This window comes from Vanessa atalanta, chromosome 2 (genome assembly GCF_905147765.1).
Source record: "Vanessa atalanta chromosome 2, ilVanAtal1.2, whole genome shotgun sequence".
Taxonomy (NCBI): Eukaryota; Metazoa; Arthropoda; class Insecta; order Lepidoptera; family Nymphalidae; genus Vanessa; species Vanessa atalanta.
This window is the reverse complement of record NC_061872.1, coordinates 8001818-8029173: the sequence shown is the minus strand read 5'-3', so window position 1 is coordinate 8029173 and position 27356 is coordinate 8001818. Positions and strand designations below refer to the sequence as shown.

At 32.2% G+C, this 27356-nt stretch overlaps 1 protein-coding gene across 8 annotated transcripts; it reads right to left on the bottom strand.

Moving 5' to 3' along the window:
- Positions 1-56: 56 nt before the first annotated feature.
- On the bottom strand, positions 57-24716 carry LOC125069656 (matrix metalloproteinase-14). Of its 8 annotated transcripts, none has more exons than XR_007119849.1 (14): positions 24400-24716; positions 11166-11295; positions 9111-9215; positions 8412-8580; positions 7162-7237; positions 6271-6348; positions 5831-5962; positions 5425-5596; positions 5000-5203; positions 4275-4531; positions 3833-3986; positions 1916-2112; positions 610-719; positions 257-392 (listed from the first exon to the last, which is right to left on the bottom strand). XR_007119849.1 is itself a non-coding variant. In XM_047679184.1 (12 exons), exons 1-12 carry the CDS (start codon positions 24559-24561, stop codon positions 283-285), a joined length of 1749 nt encoding a protein of 582 aa, XP_047535140.1. In that variant the 5' UTR covers positions 24562-24716; the 3' UTR covers positions 57-282. The 8 variants fall into 8 exon arrangements, 2 of the variants coding, with proteins under 2 accessions (XP_047535140.1, XP_047535157.1); XR_007119854.1 differs by having other exon boundaries at positions 3902-3986; XR_007119850.1 differs by having other exon boundaries at positions 377-392; positions 614-719.
- Between the last annotated feature and the right edge of the window lie 2640 nt (positions 24717-27356).

The following is a 27356-nucleotide window of genomic DNA, read 5'->3' as shown; positions in this document are numbered from 1 at the left end:
AAACCATGTCTCTCATTTCCCCCGACTTTACACGGAGATTTGAATAAAAGTCGTTATATAATTAAATATTTTATTACAAAAATCATCGCTTACGTCAATATCACACTCGAACTTACATCATCTATTTATATTAAGTATAAAAACTATGACTTCGAATTAAATTATCGTTCTCGCAACAGTATAAAAGGACGCTTTAATCACAGCAGGGCGTTCGCTATACACAATATACCGAACGCGAACAGGCATACAACGCACGATCACAGTGGAGACGCGGTGGAGGCGCTAAATGCGCGCGTGGATCAGATTCAGCAGAGTCAGCACCGCCGCCAGTAGCACGCCCGAGGAGCGCCACGAGTGCGCCGCGCCGCTGCCACCCGTCGGCTCCCCCGAATCTGTACAACGCCAGCACCAAGAGCTACATTAACGACTCAGTGGCTATTCCAGAGTGCAAGCGACAGTTTAGTGCTTTACTCTATAACATGCCACGAACTCGATAAACACAAATGGAGTGATGACGGTGGGAAAAGATGCAATCGAAACAGACCGCGAAATCCGTTATCTCATAGTGAGTACGAATTTCGCGGCAAAGCAAAAGAAATGAATTGTAACCTACGATGCGGGTGAGTGATGACGCGGCGGAGGACGTTTCGTGCCCTCCTAATATATCGGAGCCCCGAGTCATTACTACAGTCTAGCTCCGCCTGACTGAACGCTGATCACTGAAAAATGAACTTGCGTTTAGCAAGAAATATTTTCTTTTAAGTTACCGATACCCGGGTGTGCAACTACGCTACTGAATATATCTATGTATGTACACTCTCTAATCATCCATGCATCATACTATAAAAACTACGTCGGTTATAAATTAAGATCTACGATGACTAAATAGTTAATATTATGGCTCTCAAACTACGGTAGACTAAAAGAACGGTACCTGTGAGTCCATCAAACACCCAGGGGGATGTTAGTCACACTCTAAACAATGAAAAAACCAATGATTGCTTTTTACTCGTGTTAATTCAACAACATAATGTATTATCCTACTTTACTATACCATATAAAATATGTTTACATAAATATTAAAGGAAATATGAAGAAGAGTTTTCTTTCTTGTGTCAGATACACACACCTTTTTAGTGGTATCGACAGCTTCACCAGGTATGACTCATTGGAACCCTCGAAAGGTTTCTAGACCTTTCTACTAAGATATGTGAAACGCGCGTCCTTAGGTAGGTTAATGTCCCCGTTTAATAGGCATAGGATTTTAGACTCGTTTCGCTGCTTGGGATAGCTTGCATCTGTTTTTACTAACAAGGGCGGGTTGCCCGTGGTAAGTATGTGAAAAAACTATTAAAGATGTATTCAAGCCATCTTTATTCGTGTTTGCTCTCTCATAAACTAAACATGAAACTTTTCTTTGTTACTAAAATGTAGCCAGTGCTTTTACGAAAACCTTTGCAACCAAACTCCTCTACGTTACTATTATTAAAGATCTAAGATATATCTAAGTTAGTACTCGTCAGTATAATCATCAATCATATAAAACAACTAGATTAAAATTATATTGCATTCAAACGAAATTAAATAAATCAATTATTTTTGTAGCTTGTCACATAGAACAATATAATTTTATTTCTATTGTATACTGTTTCACAGCGTCTGTTACATACGAGTATAACAAAAGTGTATGTATTTATAAAAATTGTAAGTTCAAAAAACGCTGAAACAGATACAAATTTCAATAAATTAAAAAGAGTGCAATAACATCAACCAATCAGAAATCAGAGTAGCAAATGACTGATAAATGATGAAATTAAAGCCGCATGCAGTACAAAAGCGCCATCGAACACCAGCTAGCAAGCATTGCAAATTAAAACTATCAAATCATGCATATGTGATATAAAGTAAAACGTACAGGCATCGCGTGAGAAACTCGCCGGTATTAAAATCACCGCTTATTTCTATAATCTCACTGGTATTCATATAATCCCCTATTTTACTAATTTAGTCTTTGTTCTTTATATTATTTGTCTATGTACAAATGTTCAGGAACTCTCCACCGAGGCTATTTCCTGAACCAGAAGAATGATCTGGGAGCGGATGATTTTACACCTAGAAGACAAAGACAAACACACACGTCGTAATGTGAACGTCCCGACCACCACGGTTTAACACTTAGTGTTAAGTTTTGACGGTGACTGAGACATAAAACAAATACAATAATAATGTGCTATTCAATAAATACTTTCAACATGTAAACAAATACGTATCCAAACAAGAATTAACCGAAAAAAAAACACTTTCGTATATTATAATTGATAAATTAAATTCAGCATTATACGCACCTTCCACCAAAACGTCGCTCAAAGTGTTTAACATAAATACTTGTTTCGATACAACACAAAACTATAATTGCTGGGTGTAGTAAGTGCAAATAATTTGCTGTGATTACATTGTCTTTTAAAAATACTGTTTTTTAAATATTTTTTGTTATAAATAGAAAAATGTGTGTTTCGTCTTAATGTATTGAACATAATATGGCGTTTTAAGATTGATGTTAATTTGAATATTAAGATATGAAATTAATCCTTATAGAAGATTCATCGCCATTAAATTTCAATACATCACAATAAGTAGGTTCAGGCGCCCAGAAGCCGTTGTCTTCTCAATGACCATCCACCGTCGACCACTGCGTTCAGCAAAGCTTTAAGCTTTTATTCGTTAGCTTAATTCATAGCATCACTTTATTTATTGGTTAAATATTAAGCATATTAGTGACGTGTGTTATTTTAGATCAGCAACGAAAGTAAATTGTTAGTATTTTTAATGTTAGTAATATGAAGTTTAGTACATCCAGTTATGAGTTTGTCTTAGATAGTATGGTATAGTTAATCGAAGGATCAAGCAAATAATGTACACAAGTATCTAAAAAATCAAGAAAAGTAGAATTGAAAGTTCAACATAGAAAGATCTTAAAAAAATCAAAGAGAAATATTAAAACGTAGAAACTATTCTAATACAGTATTTTAACATACATTTCGAGAAAGAAGATTCAAGAATGGAACTTTAAAACATACACATACAACAAACACAAAGCTAACAAACACAACATTATACAGTGGAAGACGGTAAAATTGTAGTCACTGATGTAAATCTGAATTTAGAACTTATATTTTTTTAATAATTGAATTGAAAGGTAGCTTTTGAATAAGTCCAAATCAAGTAGTGTCATACAGTCAAGTTACGAAAAAAAGACAAAAAATAATTCTTACGAGTCGACCACTTCATGTATTGTTATTAAACGACTATAAACAATCTTTCAGTCATATAAAAAAATCTGCAATGAATGTTATGTAATATTTAAAAATCTATTTATCAAACTCAATATCAACAGTGTCATGATCTGGCAAATGGTTCACCTGACCACCAACGTTGGGAACTCAAATATTTAATCTCCTATGCTCGTATTTACACTGCTCACTCATCCTTCAGTATCGCTGTGTGGCGGTAGAATATGCAATGAGATGTAATCCTACCCAGACGGGCTTGCACAAAGCCCTACTACCAAGTATTCAATAATAATCATTTTAATTTATACATACATCACGATTAAGTATCTCCATTACCTCCTAAATTTGTCTACAAATAACTTTTCAGTCTCGATTCAGTCTCAAATCTCATCGTCAACAGTCGTTTATCAACTCCCATATTGCTTCAGTCTAAGTCCAATAATTTCTTCAGCCAATTCAGTATTGCAGTCTTCTCGTGTCAGATCAAGAGCCACCAAAATCCCCTTGGATCTCGAAGTCCCCGGCTGGGTGCCCGAACCTACCTGCGTCGAATTGTATGTCGCCGACATCGTCCTCCTCAGAAGGCGAAGGTGCAGAGAGGCGCGCGTTACCTCCGACGGTCCCTCGCGGCGCGCTGCTGCAGCCGAGCCACCAGTACGCGGTGGACCGCGGGAACGAAGGGTTGTCTGTGTCCACCTGATTCATAATATTGGTCTATTTTATTTCAATTTCACAAGAACTTCCAAAAATACATATATAATAATTCAAATTCCACTACCATAAACATGAATTATTTTATACAATGCATAAGAAAAAAATTCAACAAAACCCAATTAAACTATTGAGATAATTATAATTCAATTATATTGAAATTATTAAAAACAATAGGATCAATTCAATCTAAGCTTTTTGGGTATTAAGTCATATTGTTCTTTCATTAAACTTATCTTCTTAGCGGACTTATTACATATTGGTCGCACTTACACTGAAAGTTCTGTCATTAAATCGCCAATAGGATCCACCCTTGAAGAAGTATGTGTAGCCATTAGTGTACTGTAGTGCTGCATCTATGTTATCAGGGATACCCTCCCAGTTTGATAAAGGCTTGGGGTAGGTTGACTTGACAGGAGGACGTTGAGCTGGGTCGAACCTCCAGAACTTGGAACCCTTATAGAAGTAAATTTTGCCATTGCCTGACCACACAAGAGCTGCATCCAAGTTATCAGGAATACCAGTAAAACCTAAAAACAGCAACAGATTATAATTAAAAATAATACTAATTAACGTACTTAAGAGTTGAACTTAATAATGACTATAAAACCGAGATGGCCCAGAGGCAAGAACGCGTGCGACTTATTATACGATAGCGAGTTCAAACCCAGGCACTACTGATTTTTCATGAGCTTAATTTGTGTTATAAATTCATTTCTTGCTCGTTGATGAATGAAAACATCGTAAGAAAACCTAAATGTTTCTAATTTCAAGGAAATTCTGACACATCTGTATCCACCAACCCGTATTGGAGCAACATCCTCCTCCTCAAATGGAATGGAGATCTTAGCCCAGTAGATATTTACAGAATTTTTAATTCTTTTTACATAATTATTTCTTTATTAATTTATTTGGCAAAAATTTCGAGTTCTTCTATCATTTCTATGGGATCCTTTTAAATCTTCTAAAAAGTCCATTAACGCACTTGAAATTCTTACCTTCGCTTATATCTTTTGGGTACTCCCCGTCCATCTTCTGACCATTGTACCTCCAGTACTTGGATCCCTTGAAGAAGTAGGTTTTTCCGTTCTTGTAAGTGAACGCAGCGTCGATGTTGCCGGGCAGGCCGGGCCACGCGCGGCTGATGGCGCGCGGGTATCCCGCCGCCACGCCGCTCTCCGTCAGCCGCCAGTAATAGTCACCTAGACCAGAATTATTCTATTCTAAAAACCTTTCTTATGTAGGTAGGCGGACGGGCAAATAGGCCACCTGAGTCACCAGTACCCATAGCCATTGGCGCTGTATTGGATATCTTTTTATCGTTTGGTAAAAAAATAAAAGAAAAGATAAATTATAAGTTTGCAATTACAATTTAATTGCATCATTAAAATATTAAAACATTTCAGTAACTGTTATTTCTTACCTTTGAAAATAAATGTAGATCCATCGGCAGAGTTGAATATGGTGTCGATATTAGGATCAGCGCACAGAGCGGGGTCTTCTGAGGATGGCTGTGGAGTGGTGATTCGAGGAATCGATGGGTTGGGTGCAGCACCACCACCAATATCGATTTGTGTCTTGTGGCCGTAAAGTGCCTGAAAAAAAAGTCTTAAGGTAAAATATATGCAATGTTATACGAAAAGAAAGTAAATTCAACCACTTGTTCTTACGCTCAACTTCTTCCTAGTCAATTACCAGATTTTTTAACATATTGGTATCGTTAAAATAAGGAAGGCAAAATTAGTAGTGAGTTAACTGATATGGTTAATCATCTGATATGATGACATGATGACATATGTTTTTTTATTTGTATTATTATTTATCTTTACCTGTATTCCTTGTATGTCATCCTGGTCAAGCTGGAAAGAGGGGTCAAATCCACGGTAGAAGGGTGCCATTAAAGCTGAGCGTACGTCACTGTGAGACAGACCAAGAGAATGACCGAACTCGTGAGCTGCTACCTGCAAATAATTGAAAGCTATCAATATTACTTAAATGCTGTTAAAACAAACAGTATTCGTCCGATACAATTCCGGAATAACAGTAGAAAACTTCATGTAAGTTTCAGTAACAACTGTTCAACTCAATTCGATGAATGGCGAAGTTTGCATATAACCCAACTTAACATTATAGGAGAAATAAAAAAATTGGTCAAACAGTAATATATTACTCTGAACGATTACGTATTATATTGTAAAAAAGGAGAATATTGGTATGATATTTGGGTTTTTAGCTACAAGTAACTCTTCTAAATGTACTCGACCCTTACTTGGAAAAGATTGGTTCCCCTTCTGGAATTAATTGACCACACTTCAGCGTCGTCAAAGTGAGCATCTCCACCATAGACCTGTTGTGAGAAAACAAATATAAATGTAATGAAAGCTTATAAAATGCTTAAATTTTTAATTAATCAAATACAATTTCTATGTTTCTGCGCAAAAATATATAAAATATTGTTTAAAAAAATAGAAGAGACTTTGTTAATTAAAAGTCTATCTTTCTAACCAAAATGGTTGACGACAAGGAAATAAAAAAAAATTTAATAAATTAATCATGTGTTTTTTCCGTTTCAAGACGTCCTTTTTCAAGACTTCTTCGTTCGAGCGCCAAAGCGCCAGCGCGGTAAGCTACATTCAAACATACAACCGTTCGCATTAACAGCATATTATGTAAGATTAAAAATTTGTTCTACTTTATTATAATAACATTTGTGTCGTAATTTACTTTCTCCTAAACAATGTCACATCCGACTTTATTTAACGTAAATGTTCCATTGTCCATCAAATCGTCTTCACGGTCTATTGTAATGTTTGCGTTGCGCTGCTATGGAAATAAATAATTTATTCCTTTTTACCACACGTTGTGGTAATTATTGTTATAAATGTGGAATCAGAATGACATTAAATGACGCTAAGATAAAACGAATGCAATAATAAATGAATTATTATCGGGCGAGATCATATCATGCTTTATTTATTATTTGTTTTTTACACGATTAATCATTAAAATTCAATCATAAAAGCTAAAAAATCTAAACCACGATTGACGGCTGTATCCTACGATTCCTACGATACTTCAACTGTGTGATGAAAATTCCATTGTAGGATCGCAGCACAAATGTAATATTAGTTTATTTAAGTGTGTATCTGTAGCAACTTACCGGGAAGTAGGCGTGGGCGAGGGTACCACCGGGACCGTCGAAGGGGTCGCCGTCACCGTGCTCGCCTTTTTCGAATCTTTGTGAACAAATATATTCTTTAATAAAACTGTTGATGATGAATTACAAAAAGGGAATCCTAAATTAATCTCTGAGACTGCGCAGATTATTATTAACTTTAAATTATTTTATTATATTCTTTGGTATTCAAAGAATAAGGCAGGTTACCTGCTTACCATAATAGACTACCGAGGCGTCCAAAGCCCTTGTAAGATAATACTTTTAAGATAATGCAGCATTTAATAACAAATTCTAAATATAAAAACTTATATCTCACTCTATAAAACAAAAACAGTTTAAAGAATTGCTGTTCAGCGAAAGAATAACCGACAAATGTGTGGTACCAGCATTAAAAGATTTTATAAAAACTATTAAAGCAGTGAGCAACGATTTAGTTACGCAAGGCAGATTACCATTGTGTGACGAAATCGGACATTGGATTCAACAGGATTGGGCATTTTAAAGGTTGTCATTGTTATCAGCCATGTCAGATATTTAACAAATGGTACGTTTAACATGGTCATTTACGTTATAAATATTGCTAACATCCCGTTTGAATTTTATTGTAACATGTAGGAAATTTGAAAGTGTATTATAATTTCGAAAAAAATATATATATATTCAATGATAAAATACAGTATCAACATTTTAATATTTAATCTTATTAAATTTAAAAATTAATTTATATTATAGTCTTTCAAAGTATTAAAGTTATATTGTAGTCAATCTTCATTGCTTTAAATTGAACTTAATAGGCCGCCTTAATCGCACAAAAAATAATACGATCTTAATTAAGTATAGTGTACGGTTTAAAAAATCGTACAGTAAACTCATAAAAGATTTTTGACTTCGACTTTATAAAATATGATTTTGCAATTATAATAATTTACAACTTTCTTTTTTTCAACCGAACTGTATTATTAAGTATGAATATTAAATCAGTTTGAAGAGTGATTTGTCGAACAACCGGATAACTTTTTTTATATCTTTGCCAATTAAAAGTACAGAAACTTCTCTAAAATATATTAACACCCCATTTTATTATCCAGTTGACTAGAGTGGATAACTTTTCCCCATGAGAATAGAAAATTGCAATTCAATAGGAAAATGCTGTAGCTATTTAATTTTGCACTGAACATACTTATTAAAGTCATCAATGTAAATAAATATTTATATTATAAATTTCTAATTACCTGATTTCAATATGAACTTGTCCGGAGCGTTTCTGTGTAAAGGTAAGGTCTGTGTAGTCGGACCATACGGAGAAGGCTTTCGCGAGTTCAGTGTCGACTTCAGCGCGGTTCAGACGAGATGGATATTTCGAGATCTTGTATGTCAGGTTCTTTACACGCCACCTCGAACCTTATCACGAATTATATCATAAATTATAAAATATAAATAATAGCGTAAAAACATTGTAAAAGTCGCAATTATGTCCACACTGTTTCCATTCTATTTACCCTGGTCGGAATGTTTCATAGCTTAGATTTTCTAATAATAAACGTATGTATTAAGTTAATTGAGTGTTATATGAATCAAATAAGATATTGTTTAAATTTATCCAAACAGTTAAGATTCGATTAATCTTCTGAACAAGAATCCTTGTTCTAAATGCAAGGAATTGATAGGATGTGACTAACGCGATGAAGAATTTATACATTTTTTATTCAAAGTACGATAACTACCATAAGAACTTATACATATATACATAAGTTGGCATGTGAACACGATCTAATTATTTCTTCTCAGAAAACTCGATTTCCTCACAATATTTTCCGTGAACGCTGAGCGCGTAATGTAAATCTTATTATCTTTTTTTTATTTATCAATAAATCACTGAATACTATTATGTTAATGATATAGTTTATGTTTTATACTAAGTAGGTATTCACCTTGCAACGCGTATCTCTTGGCACGACTTTCCCCAAAGCCGACTTTATCTTTCACCCCACACCGTGGCAACGACATTAACTTTTTCGTTTCTTCGTCGAGTTCACCTGAAAATTTAAACATATTTAATATTAGAGTACTCTGAACATTATTAAGGAGACGATTAATAGCTTTCTCCGACGCGCTGCCTCAGTACAGGTTTTTGGTGTGAGATGTGGCAGAATATCATTCGACATATCCCGATGGATACACAATGTTGTTTCCACGGATAATCGATTATGACCGACGTGCCATCCATCATGATATGACATCTCTTATTGGTACTAAATATATTAGTAATGATTTTCAAACAAATTTACTGTTAGAAAACAAAAACGACTTTTAGTTTTTTCGAAAGGTAATTTGGAACATGTAGATTCATTCTCAATTACAACTGAATTCCTTGAAAAGATCAATGTATGTGTTTCAAAATTCTTATAATTAAATAAAATCTATTTTTTATTAGTTAAATACATTTATATACTTAACAGATGTCAAGGAAGTAATTAAACAATCATAGCAACAAAAACTGAAAGAGGAAAACGTGAACAATCAGAAACAATGGTTTAAAAGCGTTCTATAGTATAATAATAATTCAAATTCATCTATATGACAGATCTAACAGAGTTTTATTTATATTGGTGACATTATCCGAAAAACTAGAATAACTATTTAATAAAATTATTATTTCGTTGAGAGGACAAATACGGTGAATAGCATTTGAATAACGATAAAAATATTCGACTACGTTTAATTTGACAAAGGGAAAAATTTCATCAAAAATATTTTTTCGTTTAGTTCGAAAAGTCATAAAATCTAATATAGATTGCAATAAATGTATGCCATTATTCAAAGTAAATTAATACAAAATATTTGTGTACCAACCTAATATTCGTTTTCCAGTTATTATGTTTAACAGTAATACCGCGAATATTTTATACTTTACCAATGTTTAGGAACTGGCGCGAGTATCCTAAATGAATAATTTATGTGTGTATACTTCGTTATTTGGTTACATAATAACTGCCCCGTGTAGAGGGACCAATAAACTACTTTTCGTGTCAAATCACGTACGCTATAATGAAGATTCAAGTTCAGCCCACGTAATGGTATGGTATTTGAATAGTTGGATGCCAACAGTGATTTCGCAGACTGTAATTGCATTGACAATGCCGTTTGTAACTCGTGACAGCGCGAATTAAAATGACATACACATGTGCACATCCATTTAAATTTTTAAAAAATAATATATTTTTTAACGTAATATACGTTAATAACCCTTAATGTGTCGTCAAAACTTCTTAAATTTTGAATAATACCTACCTACATTAACATTAGAATAAAACGACGACAAAATCGACGCTAATGTCGTCGTCGTAGACAAACGAGCAGGACCAATCAACTTGCTAGCTCCGGATTCTATTGAGAATTGTACAGGAAAACCCAATAACGTCTTACAACTTTCCGAGGCGCAACCAATCAAAATCTGGATATCGAGGTTCACGACCTTATTAATTAGCCACAAGACCATCAAAGCAGATATATCAAATGTACTAAATTGTACGCGTTCTTTTATATGAGAAACAATGTTGTCCTTACTGGTCTGCTCAATAGATTAAGCCTGTTATTTCAATGACGTTATATTATTTAACAACAATACAATTTGAGTCGAACGAAGTTCACGAAGCGACAAGGTCATGGTGCTCAGATATGGGTTACCATTGGGTTAATTACGTCAACCAGCAATTCAACAAATGCACTGTCACGCATACAAATCGTGCATTTTCCTCTTGAATGTCAACATTTATTGCAATTTGACAACGTTAAAATTTATAAATTAAAGTCACTTCGCGGTGTTTTAACTTTCGATAAGCGTTAATGATCCGCCCCCGTAGGTCATAGCGGGGTACTATTTTCTTACCTTTCTCAATAAATGTGCTGTTTAACATAAAAATAATTTATCAAATGTAAACTTTTAAATCCTAATAAATATAATAATATAAAAACTTTTTACATACCAGTATTGTTCAGTCCAGCAAAGCTTTGGAACTCCGATATAGCTCGTCTCCAAGAACTCTCATCCATGATATGACCACTGGAGGGATTCCGTACAGACGGACTGAGGTAACCATATTGCGCCAAATACATCTGAAAGTTCATGTCATAATCAGACTGCCGCATCCAAAATTGGATATGGACCTTTGTCATGATGATGGGTATTAGTAATGGTGCAAATAAGCGAAATATTAGGTGACTTTAGGTCATTACTAGAAAAACATATTTATATTTTTTTATTCATTGAAAAACTAAGATAGGCCGAAAAATGGTCCACTTGATGTTAACTGGACAACACCGGCCATAAAAATTGGTATTGTGAATTGCTCACCCTTCAAACCGGCACAATAATATAATGTATTGCAGTTTGACGTCTGGGTGGTACCTAACCAAACAATCTACCACTAAGTATATTAGAAAACTACCAGAAAAACATGATACAATAAAGTAAATTGTAGTAAAACTGTCTAGTTGTAAGCCATGGATGATTACTAGTTGCAATTGTTTAGATAAACATTGTACTTGATTGTGTTTTTTTTTTAATAAATCTTCCTAGCTTTGTGGAATCGCTCACTATGGAAAATAATAATAATATATTCATGGCGGAATTTCCTTTAATTACGGAACCCGTACTACATAACCACATAACAGAATAACGATGAATAATACCGACATATGAGTAATTTTAATGAATGACCGTACTACCGCGTCGTGAAGTAATTTGGAACATGCATTTTCTGATTTAAATTTGTTTTTAAATTATTATAAAGATTAACAAAAACAACGTAATACCATACCTATGATAGTATCTATTAGCGTTTTAATTAATACAATATTTATTTTAACCAAAGGACTTGTGCATTTAAAAATTATATTTAAAACACACAACAGTAAATTCAAGAACACAAAACTTTAACCTAGTTACGGCATTTTAGTCACAAATCACAAATTATGAGTATGACTTTTTCAATCAAGTCAAGGACTTATAAATTTTAATAACAGGATAACAGCAAATATAACATAAAAGCAAATATATATAGGTATAAAATATATATTTATTTATTAGATTTTCCTGTAAAATTTAATAATTATTTTCTGATCGAATTTTCGACCATAGTAGTCAAAAAGACAGGAAGTAGTGAGTAGAGTGCAAACACAGAGTGGCACTCTATATTCGATTGTCATAGTCATTACTACTGCAAATTTCTTAAAAGAAAAACCTACTTATTGGACCGATTATTTGAACCCGGAATCTCATTACCAGCAGTCGTATAAATTTACCACTAGTCCTGGCAGGCAATCTCTATAATATTCAATGTATGTATATTATGCAACCACTTTGTCATCGTTTGAAAATAAAAGTAGTTATAGATGGAGACAAGAAATGTTCCGACAGCGGGAACAATAGAATGACAAAAGATTAAGCCTCACGCTACGAGATTATCAACATTCATAGATTAACCTACTAACCGTCACTGTCGGTATCAAGAGCTCAATGAATTTAGTAAAATTATATTTCAACCTGTAACATATTTATTCAAAAAGTAATTAACCTTTTTCCGACGATAAAATCTTAAGCGAATTCTAAACATAGTTTACTAATATTTTGTTCTACTTTATTTTATTATATAGGAACATTTTCATATATAAGAAAATTTTGTATTTTGTGATGTTTTATATTTACAAATCGCTGTATTGTGTTAGATTTTTAACTAAAATTAATAAATCTAAATAAGAATATCAATCAATATAGTTTATCAATCAGGTTACAAATGAAGGTGATCAAAAAAGTAAGTCAGTCAGTAGGGTAGTAAAAAAGTGAAAAATATTAATCAACCCACGGCGACTATTCTGCTAAAAAGGCAAGCATCAAATTTTTAAGGCGACACATCACTTGGCTTTGCGTGTTTGCATAGTGATATCGCTTTGTTACCCAAATATTGGGTGTTTTCGCAAACGTGGTCCACACATAGACTGAACCTACAAATAACTTAAGGATGCCAAAATATCAGCGCAATGCAAGTGAGCGAACTAAAATAGTCAACGCAAATATTTAACTTGTCATGTGTGACAAAAGAACATTAAGACAAGATGTCATTCCGGCCGATTCCGGTCATGGTGGCCGAACTCAAGGAATCAGCCAAATACAACACAAGTGTGTGCGCAAACACAGATACACTCTGTATTCCTTCACTCTCATAATCCGATGGGAAGATAGCAGGACCTCAGGACCAACGTTAACGTTTTATCCTTTACGTTCTTTCCGAGGCACGGGAGTTTACAGACTTCCAATTTCTTATGATATAGGTTGGCGAACGAGCAAATGGGCCATCGGATGGTAAGTCACACATCACGCTGTAAGAAATATGAACTACCCCTAACATCGGGAACTAAAATGTTATATCCCTTGTGCACTTATAGTTACACGGGCTCACTCACCCTTCAAGCCGGAATACAACAATACTGCTGTTTGTCGATAGAATATCTAATGAGTGGGTGGTACCTACTTTAATAAGGATAAGCGAATAAACCCTGTGAAATGAGGTGTTGGCATAAGATTTTATGGCATACTCCTATCGCGCCAGTCACCAAACACTATCGTACAAAGCGCAAGGTTAACCCACCACTGTTTATTAAAGAATTTGATAAAGATAATGAAGCATGAAAAATATTCATCTAAAATTTCTTGTTTCAATAGTCGTTTCCATTTTTCTTTATATATGCAGATACATAATAAATGCATCGTACCTGTCATTTTATCTTTAGGTGCCTTAACGCCTACTGTATTTACATTTACTTTCAAATATAAATAAAGTAGATAAGTCAATTTAAGCTTTGTTTATCTAAGTATTAAAATTATTTATAAAAAAATCTAGTTAATTTAATACATTGTTAAATAAGAATAAATATCTGTAAAATCAGTCATTGTTCTATATATTTTAAAATTTATATGCCTTTTTCCTTAGCAATACATTTGTAGAGATCTTTACATTATAAAAATTATAAACACGGGCGTCATTTTCCGATCGTTAACACCGGCTCCTTATAGGAGATGGAAGTTCAAGTCGGTGCCGTCCTTGAATGTGCGTGCGCAGCATGTCAATGGGGCATTCAGTCTGGTACCAACGTTCTTTGTCTCATCCATACAAGCCGCGTGAAATAACCCTTGAAAATACTGACAAAACAATCTGGTTTTGTTGTATTTAATAAATATGCATAAATATGCTTCTTTATTTAAAAATGACGTTTTGATTTTTATAACAATAAAATATTAATTGTATTAAGATTACAACAGGTAATAATTATATCCGATATGAATAGGCAAAACATCAATTTTCTCTAGGAAAAATAATACATTCAAGTATTATTAAATAATTCAAATTTGAAAATCCAACGTTACATTTGAACACAAAACTATGATTATAAATATATAAAATCACATATGTTTTATTATTATAACCTCGTACATTTATTTGAATATATAAAGAAAAATAAACTTAAAATAACTGTCAATGACAAAGAGGAACGGCTAAGGAATCAGGTGCGTTGTGTACTTTGGACAATACTAGGGGCGTTGACACATGCATTGTTCTCCATACATTCATGTACTGCACTTGAATAACTGTTAAATTTGTGACAAGTTTTAACAGTACCTACATTACACATTTGTATTCAACATTTTCTTGTGTGAAGATATCTTTAGATTTAAAGGTATACATCCTATTGTATCGCAGATTAAACTAATACTAATTTTATCAAACTTTTTGCTGAAGCTGTTTTTATATCACCGAAGGAGCCATCCAAAGGTCACATTAATAATAATGTACACGATGTACAACAAATGATTTATGTAATCAAACAAAAATCACTAAAGCTTTATTTTAAATATCAAATATAAAAAAATCGCCTTGATTGTAAATTGATTGCTGTAAAAACTACTCATATTCTGTCTTCTGTCTGTGTATAATTTACGAAAATTACGACGTTTCCTATAACTTAACTTTATTTGAGTATCGTTATTCAAGGAATATTCCTCAAAAGTCGGAAGTGCATACCCGATATCTTATAGTAATTTATAAAAATGCGAATTATTTATTAATTCTATATGACCACTTGTTCGCAGAGGCCGTAAGTAATTAGTAAAGAACCGTAACAAGACATCATAATAACACGAACTTTGAGGATAATGTCAAGGTGGGGCAAAAATTTGGCACAAGCGTATCGAGGTCAGTATGCCCTCGTAACGGTCGCAGGCGCAGCCTCTGACGATCATGTATTTAAGTAAAAGGCTTCGGCATCGATCGATACTTTCTTCAATCTATGTAATTTATTTAATGAGAATGGTTTGACGTTAAAGTTTTTTCGCTTTACGTAGATATATCCTAGTGTGGTCTTCGATTAATAAAACATAAGTACCTATAAACACTAGTTGATAAAAGACACCTAGATAGGCGTGAATTGAAATGTTTTAATTTTATTTTCTTTATAATTATTTTAAATAAATGTATAAAAAAACCTATGACGCAACGTCTTCCACGTTCATTATAATCCGTCCAGTTGTTTGAGTGTTTTTGATAGATAAAAATCTAAACAAACTTATTTACTTTCACATTCGTAGTATTATAGGCAAGAGTAAGATCAAGTACTTTATTCAAGGTAGATATGTCTAAAAAACTAACCGGCTTATGCAAGTTCACACATAAGTGGAGGTTCGAGTGTATTAGATCAATTAATGGTAATATATTCAGGCGACCTTTAAATGTTTATTTTATAAAAACAAATTGAAATTTTATTAATATTTATTTATGTTCCAGGATAATTGATACATTATTTATTGCAAACTTATGTTACCTACTATGAAATATTTATTGCGGAGTATGTCATATAGTCATATATAGTATATTTAAATTGAATAAAATCTGTTGCTTAATATATTTTTTTTGTATTTTATAAAGTAAATCAGTAAATGAATAAACTCCAAACTCATCAAGAGGATAGTACCTTTGCCCAGGTGTTGGTCAATTTAGTATATTAAATTTATTTTATTTTATCACAAATCAATCATTAACACTCAATATATTTGAGTTGGCCTACGTTGGCCAAAAGAGATGTTGTGTTTTTATCGAGTATTTTTTTCGAAATATTTTTAAAAAAACCCGTTTATGGGTGACCTTTTGAACTGATGAGAATTATTATTTATAAATTAGTCATGACTGATCAATCACGTTTTAATACGTAATACAACAAAACTATGCGATGGTTATCTTATAAATGTTTAATTTATGTAAATTAGTAAACTGGTATACTAAGGTCTTTGTTCCATAAGGAAACACTATAATAAAAAAAAAAACATTAAATTCTAACGTGACGTACACGTCATATCAGCCAAATTATTCCATAGAGTATCATCATTTTTTTCACCTATTTTTTTATTTTCAAAATTATAAATTGTTTAATATTTAAATAACTTGGTGTTTCTTTTTCTTGTAAATTATAATATTTAAAATAAAAGGATATAGCTGCGGAAAGTACTTCCGCCTGAACCCTTTTGTTTGCACAGTGCGTAAGACGTTGAATCATGGCTTACCTTAATCACGCGCCTCTATCGATACTATGGCAAACATATTTTATCATATAGTCATTGTATTTTTTCACACCCACTTCTGTAATGATAATGTAGCCATTATTGAAAGAACTTACTTAATTCAGAAATAAAACGATATTTCTTTAGTAATAGCTACACTATTATATCCAAATAAATCAATTTTGCCAATTTTGCCGCAATGACAGTTATTTTTGAAAATGTTCATGTTGCCAGCTTAAAAAATAATAGTATGACAACTAATGTACAAAGGAACCTATACTCTTCTGTAATATATAGATAACAATATTTCGTTAAATATTTGATATTTAGTATTATATTCTAATCGAATCTTAAATTATGAAGAAAATTTCATGTTTATACCATATAATCAATGGCTTTAAACTATAGATAAACTTATATTCTCATTAAATGTCACTTGTGCGTATAATCGAGAAAAAACGACATATCTAACACGGAAGAAGAAAAAAGAGTTTCAATTTATTAAAAGAGAAATCTATACTTACGATAATTCATATATGACAAAAAGTTTTTATTTTGAAAAGTGTCTGCTGTCTGTAAGATTTTGTCTTACTGTACAGTAGTAAACTCATTATTTAAATAAAAATATAACTTAAATACAAAACAGTTTCTTATTTACATAATTTGTAAAAATATTATGCAAGGTGTGTTACAATAAACACGTGTAAAATAACATAATACAATAGTTACAAGCCGATTACACATAGTACAAATTACTCCATGCGGGCTTTTTATGTTATAGTAATCACAGTTCATTATACAACAAATAAACACAATATAATTTACCTCAATTTTAAATATAGAATAACTGATAATAATAAACAATATTGGACCTTCATATATTTTTAATTAATTTATATTTTAACGGAAAATAATTGTTATAATTTATACAGTGACTGCTCAAATGAGAGAACGTCGTTTAGAGGTTACCTATCTACCCTCAGTAGTGATTTTTTAAATTATTTAACATGGGACCACCGTCTAGTTATAACCGATTAAATAAAAACAGAAAATGTGAATATATCGAGAAACGTATACTCAGAAAACATAAAATTATTATTTAAATACGGAACAATAATATTTTTAAGTACACTGTTTTGATTGGTTCATAGTATTTATCATAGTAACGCTATCGTTTAATAATACAATTATGTCATGATCAATTGAATTCCCCCGTTATCAGCTGATAGCTACTGCTGCAGCGATACTATATTAGGAATGACAAAATACTAAGGTGCTGCCACCTCATGTTCTAGGAAGTATGCATCTGTTCTAGGCAATGCTGATATGCTTTTTGGCGGACGTGCAACACGTGCAAGAACTTATAAATACTTCCTCCTGACTTTAGTTACTTTTTAAACATCGAAATTCTTTAATAAAAATGGCAATGTTTTATTAACTTGCTATGTGGCCTTTTATGATTAATTTAAATAGTCCTAAATAATAAAGTACAACAAATATTATCAAAATATATGTTCATATCATATTTTCAACTTACACAATTAATTTGCTGCTGTACAATATTTGAAGAGCAATTTGCTTAGCCAACGTCAGTTTTCCCTCCATTTATTAGTTTTTTTTATTCCAATTGAAATCAACTTCCCACAGACTTTAAATTACATTGTGTGTTATGTATGGATAATATTTATTTATACGCCCACGTTTTATAAAATATCGAAAAACAATTAAAATCAATGTTAATGAGATTCCATAAATTACTTGCTATTATTGTTCAAAATATGTTATTTGTATGTGTTAATGGGGTAAGTGGCATTCGCGTATTACCTGCACGTGTCTTTCGATATTACGTAGAATACAGATGAGTGAGATTTTGCAACGCCATCGCAAAACTCGTGGAATCTATAATATTCGTGGTATAATTGGATCATTTAAGTAATTTAATTGATAATTTGCTCTGTAATTGTCTAATAAACAATGAAATGTATTAGAAATATGCACGTTGATTTTAAATTGAGATAAATTATATTGTATGGTTATTCGTTCATGTGAAGTAAGTATAATTTATGCAGCCACAATTTAATTTATTGCCCGTGTTAAAAATGTAATCAAAATCAAAATATTTTTTTAATAAAGTAACAGTGTACAATGTAAAGACACCACCGGCTTGAAAAATAGATTCTACCGAGAATAACTGACATGAAACTCAGTAGGTACTCTTTTCCACCATAACTAATATACATACGTCAAATATAGTAAAATAGCTTTGCCTCCACAGATAAAATACGATTTTAGGGAAATATAGCTATTTATAAGTCGATTCGTATTAAACAATCATTCATTCATTCATTACATAAGCACTAAAATGTTATATTACCTTTAAACTATATTTATTCATAAAATTTTTAATTTATACCATTTAATTGTTATAGAATCAATAAATTCCAATTATTATTGTTTATAATTACAATGCTAGTTATTTATAGAGACATGAGAGGTGTTATAAGCATTTGTAACATTTAAGTAAACAAAGGATGAATATCATGGGATTTAAAATTACTAGTAGATAGACACCGTACGCAATAGAAATAAGCTATTTGACATGGAGCTGGCGAGTTTTTTAATATTTATTGCTTGTTTATGTAAAATAACAGTCGGGATATTTTTTTGTTAAAGATAATCCGTTGTAAGCACAAATATTTTCAATTCACGATTCTTGCTGTTTTAGAATTTTGAAAATAATCAGTGTATTCATGTTGTACGTAAAGTTTAATTATTTGCACATTACACCCCTTAATATATAATAACAATATAATTTTCCAGCTGTAAAGCTATTCTGTAAGAAAAAAACTAGAAACTTACTGAAGAATACGATCATGAAATGTTATAAATTGATATGAATATTATTATAATTATAACTTTAGAATACAAGCAAAATATTGTATCACTGCATATATTACGTCGATTTTCCAAAAATAATTATTTACGCGTGAGATACGAAGTGAGTTCTTACAGGATAGCACTAACGCCCTCGGAAACGTCTTTATTATTAACTAACTATACAATGTTCAGAAATATTACAAATTAAATTAAATATTATTGAACAAAGTTTTGTTATAAAAGACATAGTATTTTACTTGATTGATAATGTAGTTCGCAGACTACTTGAGACTAAACCATTAAATGATTCGTCTGCCCATGAAATACACATGCAATGTAGGTATATAATTAATGGTGCAATTAATAACAATTATGAGACGATTGACAAAACATTAAAATAGAATACGTTGCGTGTAAAATAGCATTTTCCGTAGAGTATAGATATTTTTTACCGCTCAAGTCGCCTTTTGTCCGATACACTCATGTTTTGTCACGTGAATAAGCGAACTGTGACTTTTCATAATTGACCGACCAATCATATGATATTATACGTGTAATAAACAATTATACTATTTTACTAACAATCAACACTTAAATATATATCGCAGTATTATATTTCCAAATACTATTAATTATATAAACTCGTTGCATTTGTAACTAAATTGCGCCAATTTACATAAAAATGTTATAAATATCAAAAGTTGATTTTTATATATTTTTCTAGTACATCATATTTGAACAATTGACAACGGCCATGTAAAGAAAACTACATCAGAAATTACGATAAAAATGACTAGTTGTAGTAATGACAGAGCGTCGATGCGAACAATGAGAAGTGATCATCAGAGGACGGTGGCCGTGGGGCGCGTGTTGAAGGTCGTCGAGTGCTTCCTGCGTGCGTGACGAGCATGCGCACTGCGACACCACAATCCAACACAAACCTCATATTAATATGCCACTACTAATCAATCTGCACTGCCTTAAACCGCAAAAAAATGCTTGAGTCATTTCGTCTGCGGCATGTCTCGCTAAAAGCAAACTCATCATTTACAAAAGCACGCAAGAAAATATTGTTAAAGAACAATGTTTAAATTTTGCTACCATCGAGGTGACCCGGTCGCTTTTTGTACGCGGTTGATGCTATTGTCCTCTGATCTGGATAACGGCGCCTCGATATTGAGAACGCCTAATTTTCAGTTTTAGATACTATAAACACTGAAGTCGGCCAGTTTGTTATGTTAATCATGAACAAGTAACTGTCTGTCTAAACATGTTTGCAATTCTAAAAATACAAATACTTACAAATACTAAAAATATATTTAATCACACCTCCTATCTTCATTTCTGCGAAATTTGACATGCATAAATTTCCCAGGAGTCAAAGTCGTGACTAGGGTTTAACTAACTTCTTTGGCGGTGTAACGTATTTTAAATAGTATATTTTTGCTCGTTTATCTCTCGGAACGGTGGGTATGGCGCGGAGCGATCGCGAGATACCGATACCGTGTAACAAGCGCATAACAAAAAGGTGACCGTCAACTAGATTACAGTTAGGTATGCTCATCGCGTATACAATCCTAATGCTCGTCGTTGGGCTTTAAAAACTACTAAAGACAATGGATATTACAAATGATAAATCTAATATATTGAGGAAACTTTAACGTTTACGCATTCCACCCATAAAAATTGTAAGTGCAAGACATTTATACGCTGCGCTATGTCCCAAGAGTTCATTGTTCTATGCTACGGCGTAGGAAATTTTACGAGAGATGTCCGCTGGAAGGGACACGCGTCGAATTTTTATACCGCATTAATCGTGCATGTGCCAGCGTGATAAAAACAAAGAACAACACTAGTTCCTCGCAATATCTTGCGCCCATTGTTTCTACGATCAGGTATTTGATAGGAGAATGACCCCCTATAAAAGGGTAAGTTATTCATAACAGTTCCTATTGAAAATGACAGGAAATGCCTGGCTTGCGGTAAAACAACAAGCAACTCACTCACGTGACTTTAAAGTGCAACGACCTATTATATTTGAACCTTAAATCCCTATCGCTCATAACATTGTTCGTAGTCAACACATTTCGTGACTCGATTATATGAAAAGCTCTTCTTCAATCGCCGGTATCCTAGTAACCGTTTCAGCAATTCAATACTTTTAAGATTGACAGGTAATCCGAATGTGTTTTGTTTCGGAATAGTAATTTTATCAGTTACAAGAAAACTTGTCATTATACATTTTCATGGTAATCTTTTTATACATTATAGTAACCTGTATATTGAACAGGAAAAACTACATTCATAAAATATAATGGTTTTTCCACGTCACGACCAGTAATTTGTTACAAATAAAGGCACTTACGAAACAAAATCCTCCTTTAAGTCGTTTTCTTACTCACTAAGCACGACAATAATAATAATTAGGTGCTTGGGTTATCTATAGGTTTACTTTCAATTACCAATGTTTCCAGCGATAATTTTCGATAAATACACGAGCGAATATTACAAGCTACACGCCCTGCCCTTCTCATGCCCCTCTCATGCCTCCCTTTTTCCACTCAATCATTTAATCAAACATAAAAATAAAAAGGACGTAAAGACTTATGAACTATTCGATGTTATTGAGAACAACAATTACCAAATTAAACGTGCAAAATAGAATAGGCGAATCAATATTACTTCGGCTCAATTAACAAACTATATATAAATTACATTGTATGTACAATTGATTTAAGAAACTATAAAATATCGTCGATATTTTTACATCACTTATTCCGTCTTATAAAAAATTTAAAAAATATGCCCGAAACTACTATACAGTATATGACCGACATATCTATTCTGACGCTGCCGATGTTTTTACGAGTATACATTATAAAGAGAAAATGGTCCGTTTTGAAATTGTACTTACCTACAATTAAATTTTAATATTTGTAAAAATATGAAAAAGGTTATTAGAGCGCGGGCTTACCTTGACATCGCTAGCTTATCAGATTCGAGTAAAAATTTCTCAAATAAAGAACAATTGTTATAGCTGTTTTAACCTCGATCGAATAAACGGAACTATTTTTTACAACTACGACTAAAACTTACACAATCGAATTTAAGGGCATTATTGGGAATTTTATTTTAAATTTAATCTATATATTCGTCATAACGCAACAGTTATTAAATTAATGAATAACAAACGAAAGAGAATAATGGTATTCTAAATTCAAATCTAAAATCTATTTTATCAAGATGAAAGTTAATTTATAATGAGTTTATCAAATATATATATATATATATCCATATGTTGAATGTGACAAATATTTAAGCACTTCCACTTTAAATCACAATTTTGATTCTGCTCGATAAACAAATCTGCCCTAATTTCATTGTATCATAAATAACCGAATTCATATTTATAAACATAACGCTAACCTAACTCTATCTTTCTTATGACCTCGAACTTGTCGAACAAGTCCCGAGACTGGTTATTGTGAGTCATATTGTACAATTTCTCAGAAGCCGTTTAGCACGATTTCCTACTGAACCCTAGGCATTCCTACCTGACTCACCATGACCGGCGGAACCACTTTATGTAATCTGTTCCGGATAACTAGCCTATTCGGAAACTGGTAATATTTATATCATATACAATCACGTCACAATTTCTGTCAAATAATATATTTTAAGCATATATACATATATTTAAATATTTTATTTTGACGCGTAGACAAATAATATCAGTTTTTTTTTTAAATATTTTATTCCATATTAATAATTTATTAATATTTTATATATAGTAAGAAAATTACAAGTAAAGTGTAATATAATATAAAACTTATTAATGACGCAGACTTTTAAAAAGTATAATGACCAATACAAGCGATGTAAACATTCATATGTTTAAACATGAGTCATGTAGGTATTACGAAGCCGATTTCAAAACGAAACACATACGTGTGTTATGTGGTAGAGTTTAAGATCTTTATCTTGTTAGGGTAATATTCGTTATGAATGAATGTTACTATCAAGGAGTTACTATAAATAAAGCCAGATTCCACTTCACACAATTTGAAGGTATAGTGCGAAAGATTCTGAGAATCATGACTCAGATTTGTCGACCCATAGCGAGATCATTTCCGATTTCGATTTAATCGATTTATGGATGATGTAGTATACACATTAACTTAACGGAACTTACATAAACATTACTCATTGGGATTAATTTAGTTTCCTTCTATTCAATTACTATCCGGCAGTGACATATAATTACTAATGTATAGATCACTAGTTGTCGCCCGCGGCTACTCTCTAGTTTTTTAGCTGTCATGTGTTGCAAAAGTAGCCTATATCCGTCCATAGGATGCAAGCTTGCTTCATTGCTTTCATCAAATTCGGTCGAATATTTTGGTCGTGAAGAAGCAACAGATAGACTGTTATTTTCGCATGTATTACGAGTATTGCGAGTAGTACAGATTCTAGGTATAACACAAACGACCATTATTTTTCCTTTAAAATATTATAAAGTTCTGAATCAATTGATTTTCTTTCATACGGGTTTTGTAGTACGGTTTGTTATAGCGATTTAAACATCATAGTAATAATCATTTTATTTGTATTAACTATTGAAATGTTTGTTTATTAACCAACGTAGAAAATGTTTCATATGGATAAAATGGTAAAATAATATAAGCAGGTGTGAAATGACTGATACTGCTGTATGATAATTGAATAGGAGGACTCACCATTGCCTTATTAGTTTCTCCAAAAGCCGGTGCCGCACTACTCCTCGTCAGGAAGACCAGCGCTGACGCCGCAGCCCATAATATCCTCAAACTACTTCTCATACTTAGGAACGCCATGCTTCTTGACGATAGTCTTTCTCTATTAATACTTGATAAGCTCATTTGTTCTTAAAATTATTTATAAAAGTATTCTTTTTCTATATAATATGTAGGCGATATGTCATTCTTATATATAAAATATTATTTTAACAGTAAATGTTAAAATGATTGCTATAAAAATGGTATTTTTGTTCGATATGCTCAGTCGGTGATGTCTGGTATCTGAAACAAAAACGATGCAATTAGTATTCGTGTGTCATTGTTGATGTCCAATAAATAATAAAGATACGCTCTAAGATGATAATTTCAGGGGTCATAATCGTAGCTGACTCGTCATATCCGCGATGAATCACTCAGTTACTAAGTTTGTTTTATTTACGCTAAACGCGTGTGAGCAGCATTTTTTCAAAGCAATTTTATAGATTAGTAATGTAAGCAACACTATTTTTCCTAACACTTTTGACCTAGATACGCACGAGGTACGGGCTCGTCAAACATTGTTATCAAAACGCAAGATAACTTCAACCTAATCGCAAATCGTAGTATTGGGAAGTATTTATTCATTCAATTGCTGTATAAACACATTTCTTGATTACATTCTCGTTGTGTTATATGATTTGTAAGGCGGGATAAACGTTTTGTAATAATATATAGCAGTTATGATTATTTTATTACACTAGATAACTATGTCTATGTTAAGAGGAGTTGGTATTGGTGTAGAATAACTTCTAGTATAATTTAAAACTCATAACAATTAAAAATACATTATTATTTTATCAATATACATGTATATCCCGTATATGTTTGTTAAAATATACGAAGACTAACTACCTAGTTGTTCTGAAAAACGTAATTACTACAGTTATTTAAGTACTTGTAATCTTTAAAAAATTAAAACTTTAAATCTTCATTCTCAATTTCGTTATATTCTTTGTATCTTTCTTAAATCTTAAACTTTAAACAAACTATATTGGACAATTGTCTCAGCGATTTAAAACTTTGTTTTTGTATAAATTATAATATTGAAAACGTTAATTGTGGTAATCGATTATTCAATGTAATTACCATACAGTTTGGCCTTTTCTACCAACGTCAATCGTTATATGACTTTGTCCCGCAGTCTGGTCGTTGCCTGTATAGATTTTGATTCATAAAGATATTGATATTTAAGTCGGAGAGTTTACTTTCGTCTATCGTATCCTACATGGTGTCAAAAAATGAAAGCGTAGATCAATAAATAAAGTGTCGCCAGCGATTTCCCGCTCACCAGAGCGTGACGATGGAGGTTTCACCGACATTGGATTCATTACCTAACCGTATTTATCGAAACTTTTTTCTTTACTCTTGTAGATTTAAAATTGCAATGTAAATTTTGACTCCAAAATAAACTCGTGCCTAATTATTTTGCGAAATTTAATAATCTCTATCTAATTTGTTTGACCGTATTGACTTGATCGATGTTAAGCAACGTAGCATTGAACTTAAACAGGCGTGAAATAATAACTCAATTTAAATGTTTTCTCTTATTTATTGTATGATAGATTTGATCTGAGATCCAATCCAAGGCTCATTGATTTAAATCTGTACATTGCGGTTTGTGGGATTTCTTTCATAATAAGTTATATTATATCCAATAAATGATTTCCTTATGTAATTGTAATATTATTTTACAATCTATTAATTTATCTTTACATAATATTAAACTTCTCTCTGATTCATATTTGTATGTATATCTTTTGGCATCGGTAGACCGATGGTAAATGGCAATATAATAATTTTTAACATTTTTAAAATGTACTGGAAAAAAAGAAAATTTAAAATTAATTACAAATGCATTGTCATATCGTTTTTTGACTATATATGTATGTATATTCTAGTGTTCTAGTGTTTAGTTTTTATTCTATGATTAGACACGTAATCTAATATTAAAATACTATTTATAAATAAGGAGTGAGTATATTTTAAACAAATTATTTCTCAAAATAATTTTAAAATAAGTAGATGATTCATAATGTTGGTTACACATTAAATAGGAAAGTAACATGTAACCACAACATTTGCATTTAACGTGGGCGTGTATATTAAAAGAATATAAAACAAGACTGAGTCATCCACAGCATCTTTATAAGAATAAATTACTATTCTCAAAAAAAAAAAATTGCAGTGCAAACTGCTCGCTGCTCCAATGCAAATTGAAAGCACAAGTGATAGATTTCACGCTCGCGATTTAGGGTTTGGTCGTCAGGCTATACTTATAAAAAAGACCTATGTCCTTCCGTCGAGTTGAAGCTTGCTTTATACCAAACTTCATGAAATAATTTCAGTTTGGCCGTGAAAGAGCAACAGACAAACAGACAGAGTTAATTTCGCATTTTTAATGTCAGTATAGATGTCGGTTGACATGCCGTATTCTATCTGCACCGCCGCTGCGAAATCTAGATTATGATGGATTGATGTCAGAAAGGTCATCCTATAATTGGAATCAGTCACGCGAAGTATTCGGGAAATCCGATACTTATGAAAACATTTTGTCGACTAAATTTGATACTTGTTAAGGAAAAATGTTGACAATAATGGTTTGCAACAGCTTGTAAAGTGTAATGTCCTTTCCGGAAGTTCTTAATTTAAGAAGGTTTGTAAATCATTCCACTAAAAACATTGATACTATGTAGGTTTCTTCCCACTGGAAATAACAACCGATATGTGAGGTGATGAGAGATAAGTAATAATAACTAATTAAGGATGTAATAACTTAGTCATGCTTGCCCAGACTCGGAACAACGATTTTCGTTTAACATCTGATAACATCTCGATTCATTTGCAATTAATTCAGAATATTAAACTAAAGGAATAATGAC

Coding starts and splice junctions, on each gene's coding strand:
- LOC125069656 (XM_047679184.1), bottom strand. CDS start 24,561: ATGAGCTTATCAAGTATTAATAGAGAAAGACTATCGTCAAGAAGCATG. Junction 7,238..8,411: donor CAAGTTCATATTGAAATCAG/GTAATTAGAAAT, acceptor TTGTTCACAAAG/ATTCGAAAAAGGCGAGCACG. Junction 393..3,832: donor CGACATACAATTCGACGCAG/GTAGGTTCGGGC, acceptor GGCGTTGTACAG/ATTCGGGGGAGCCGACGGGT.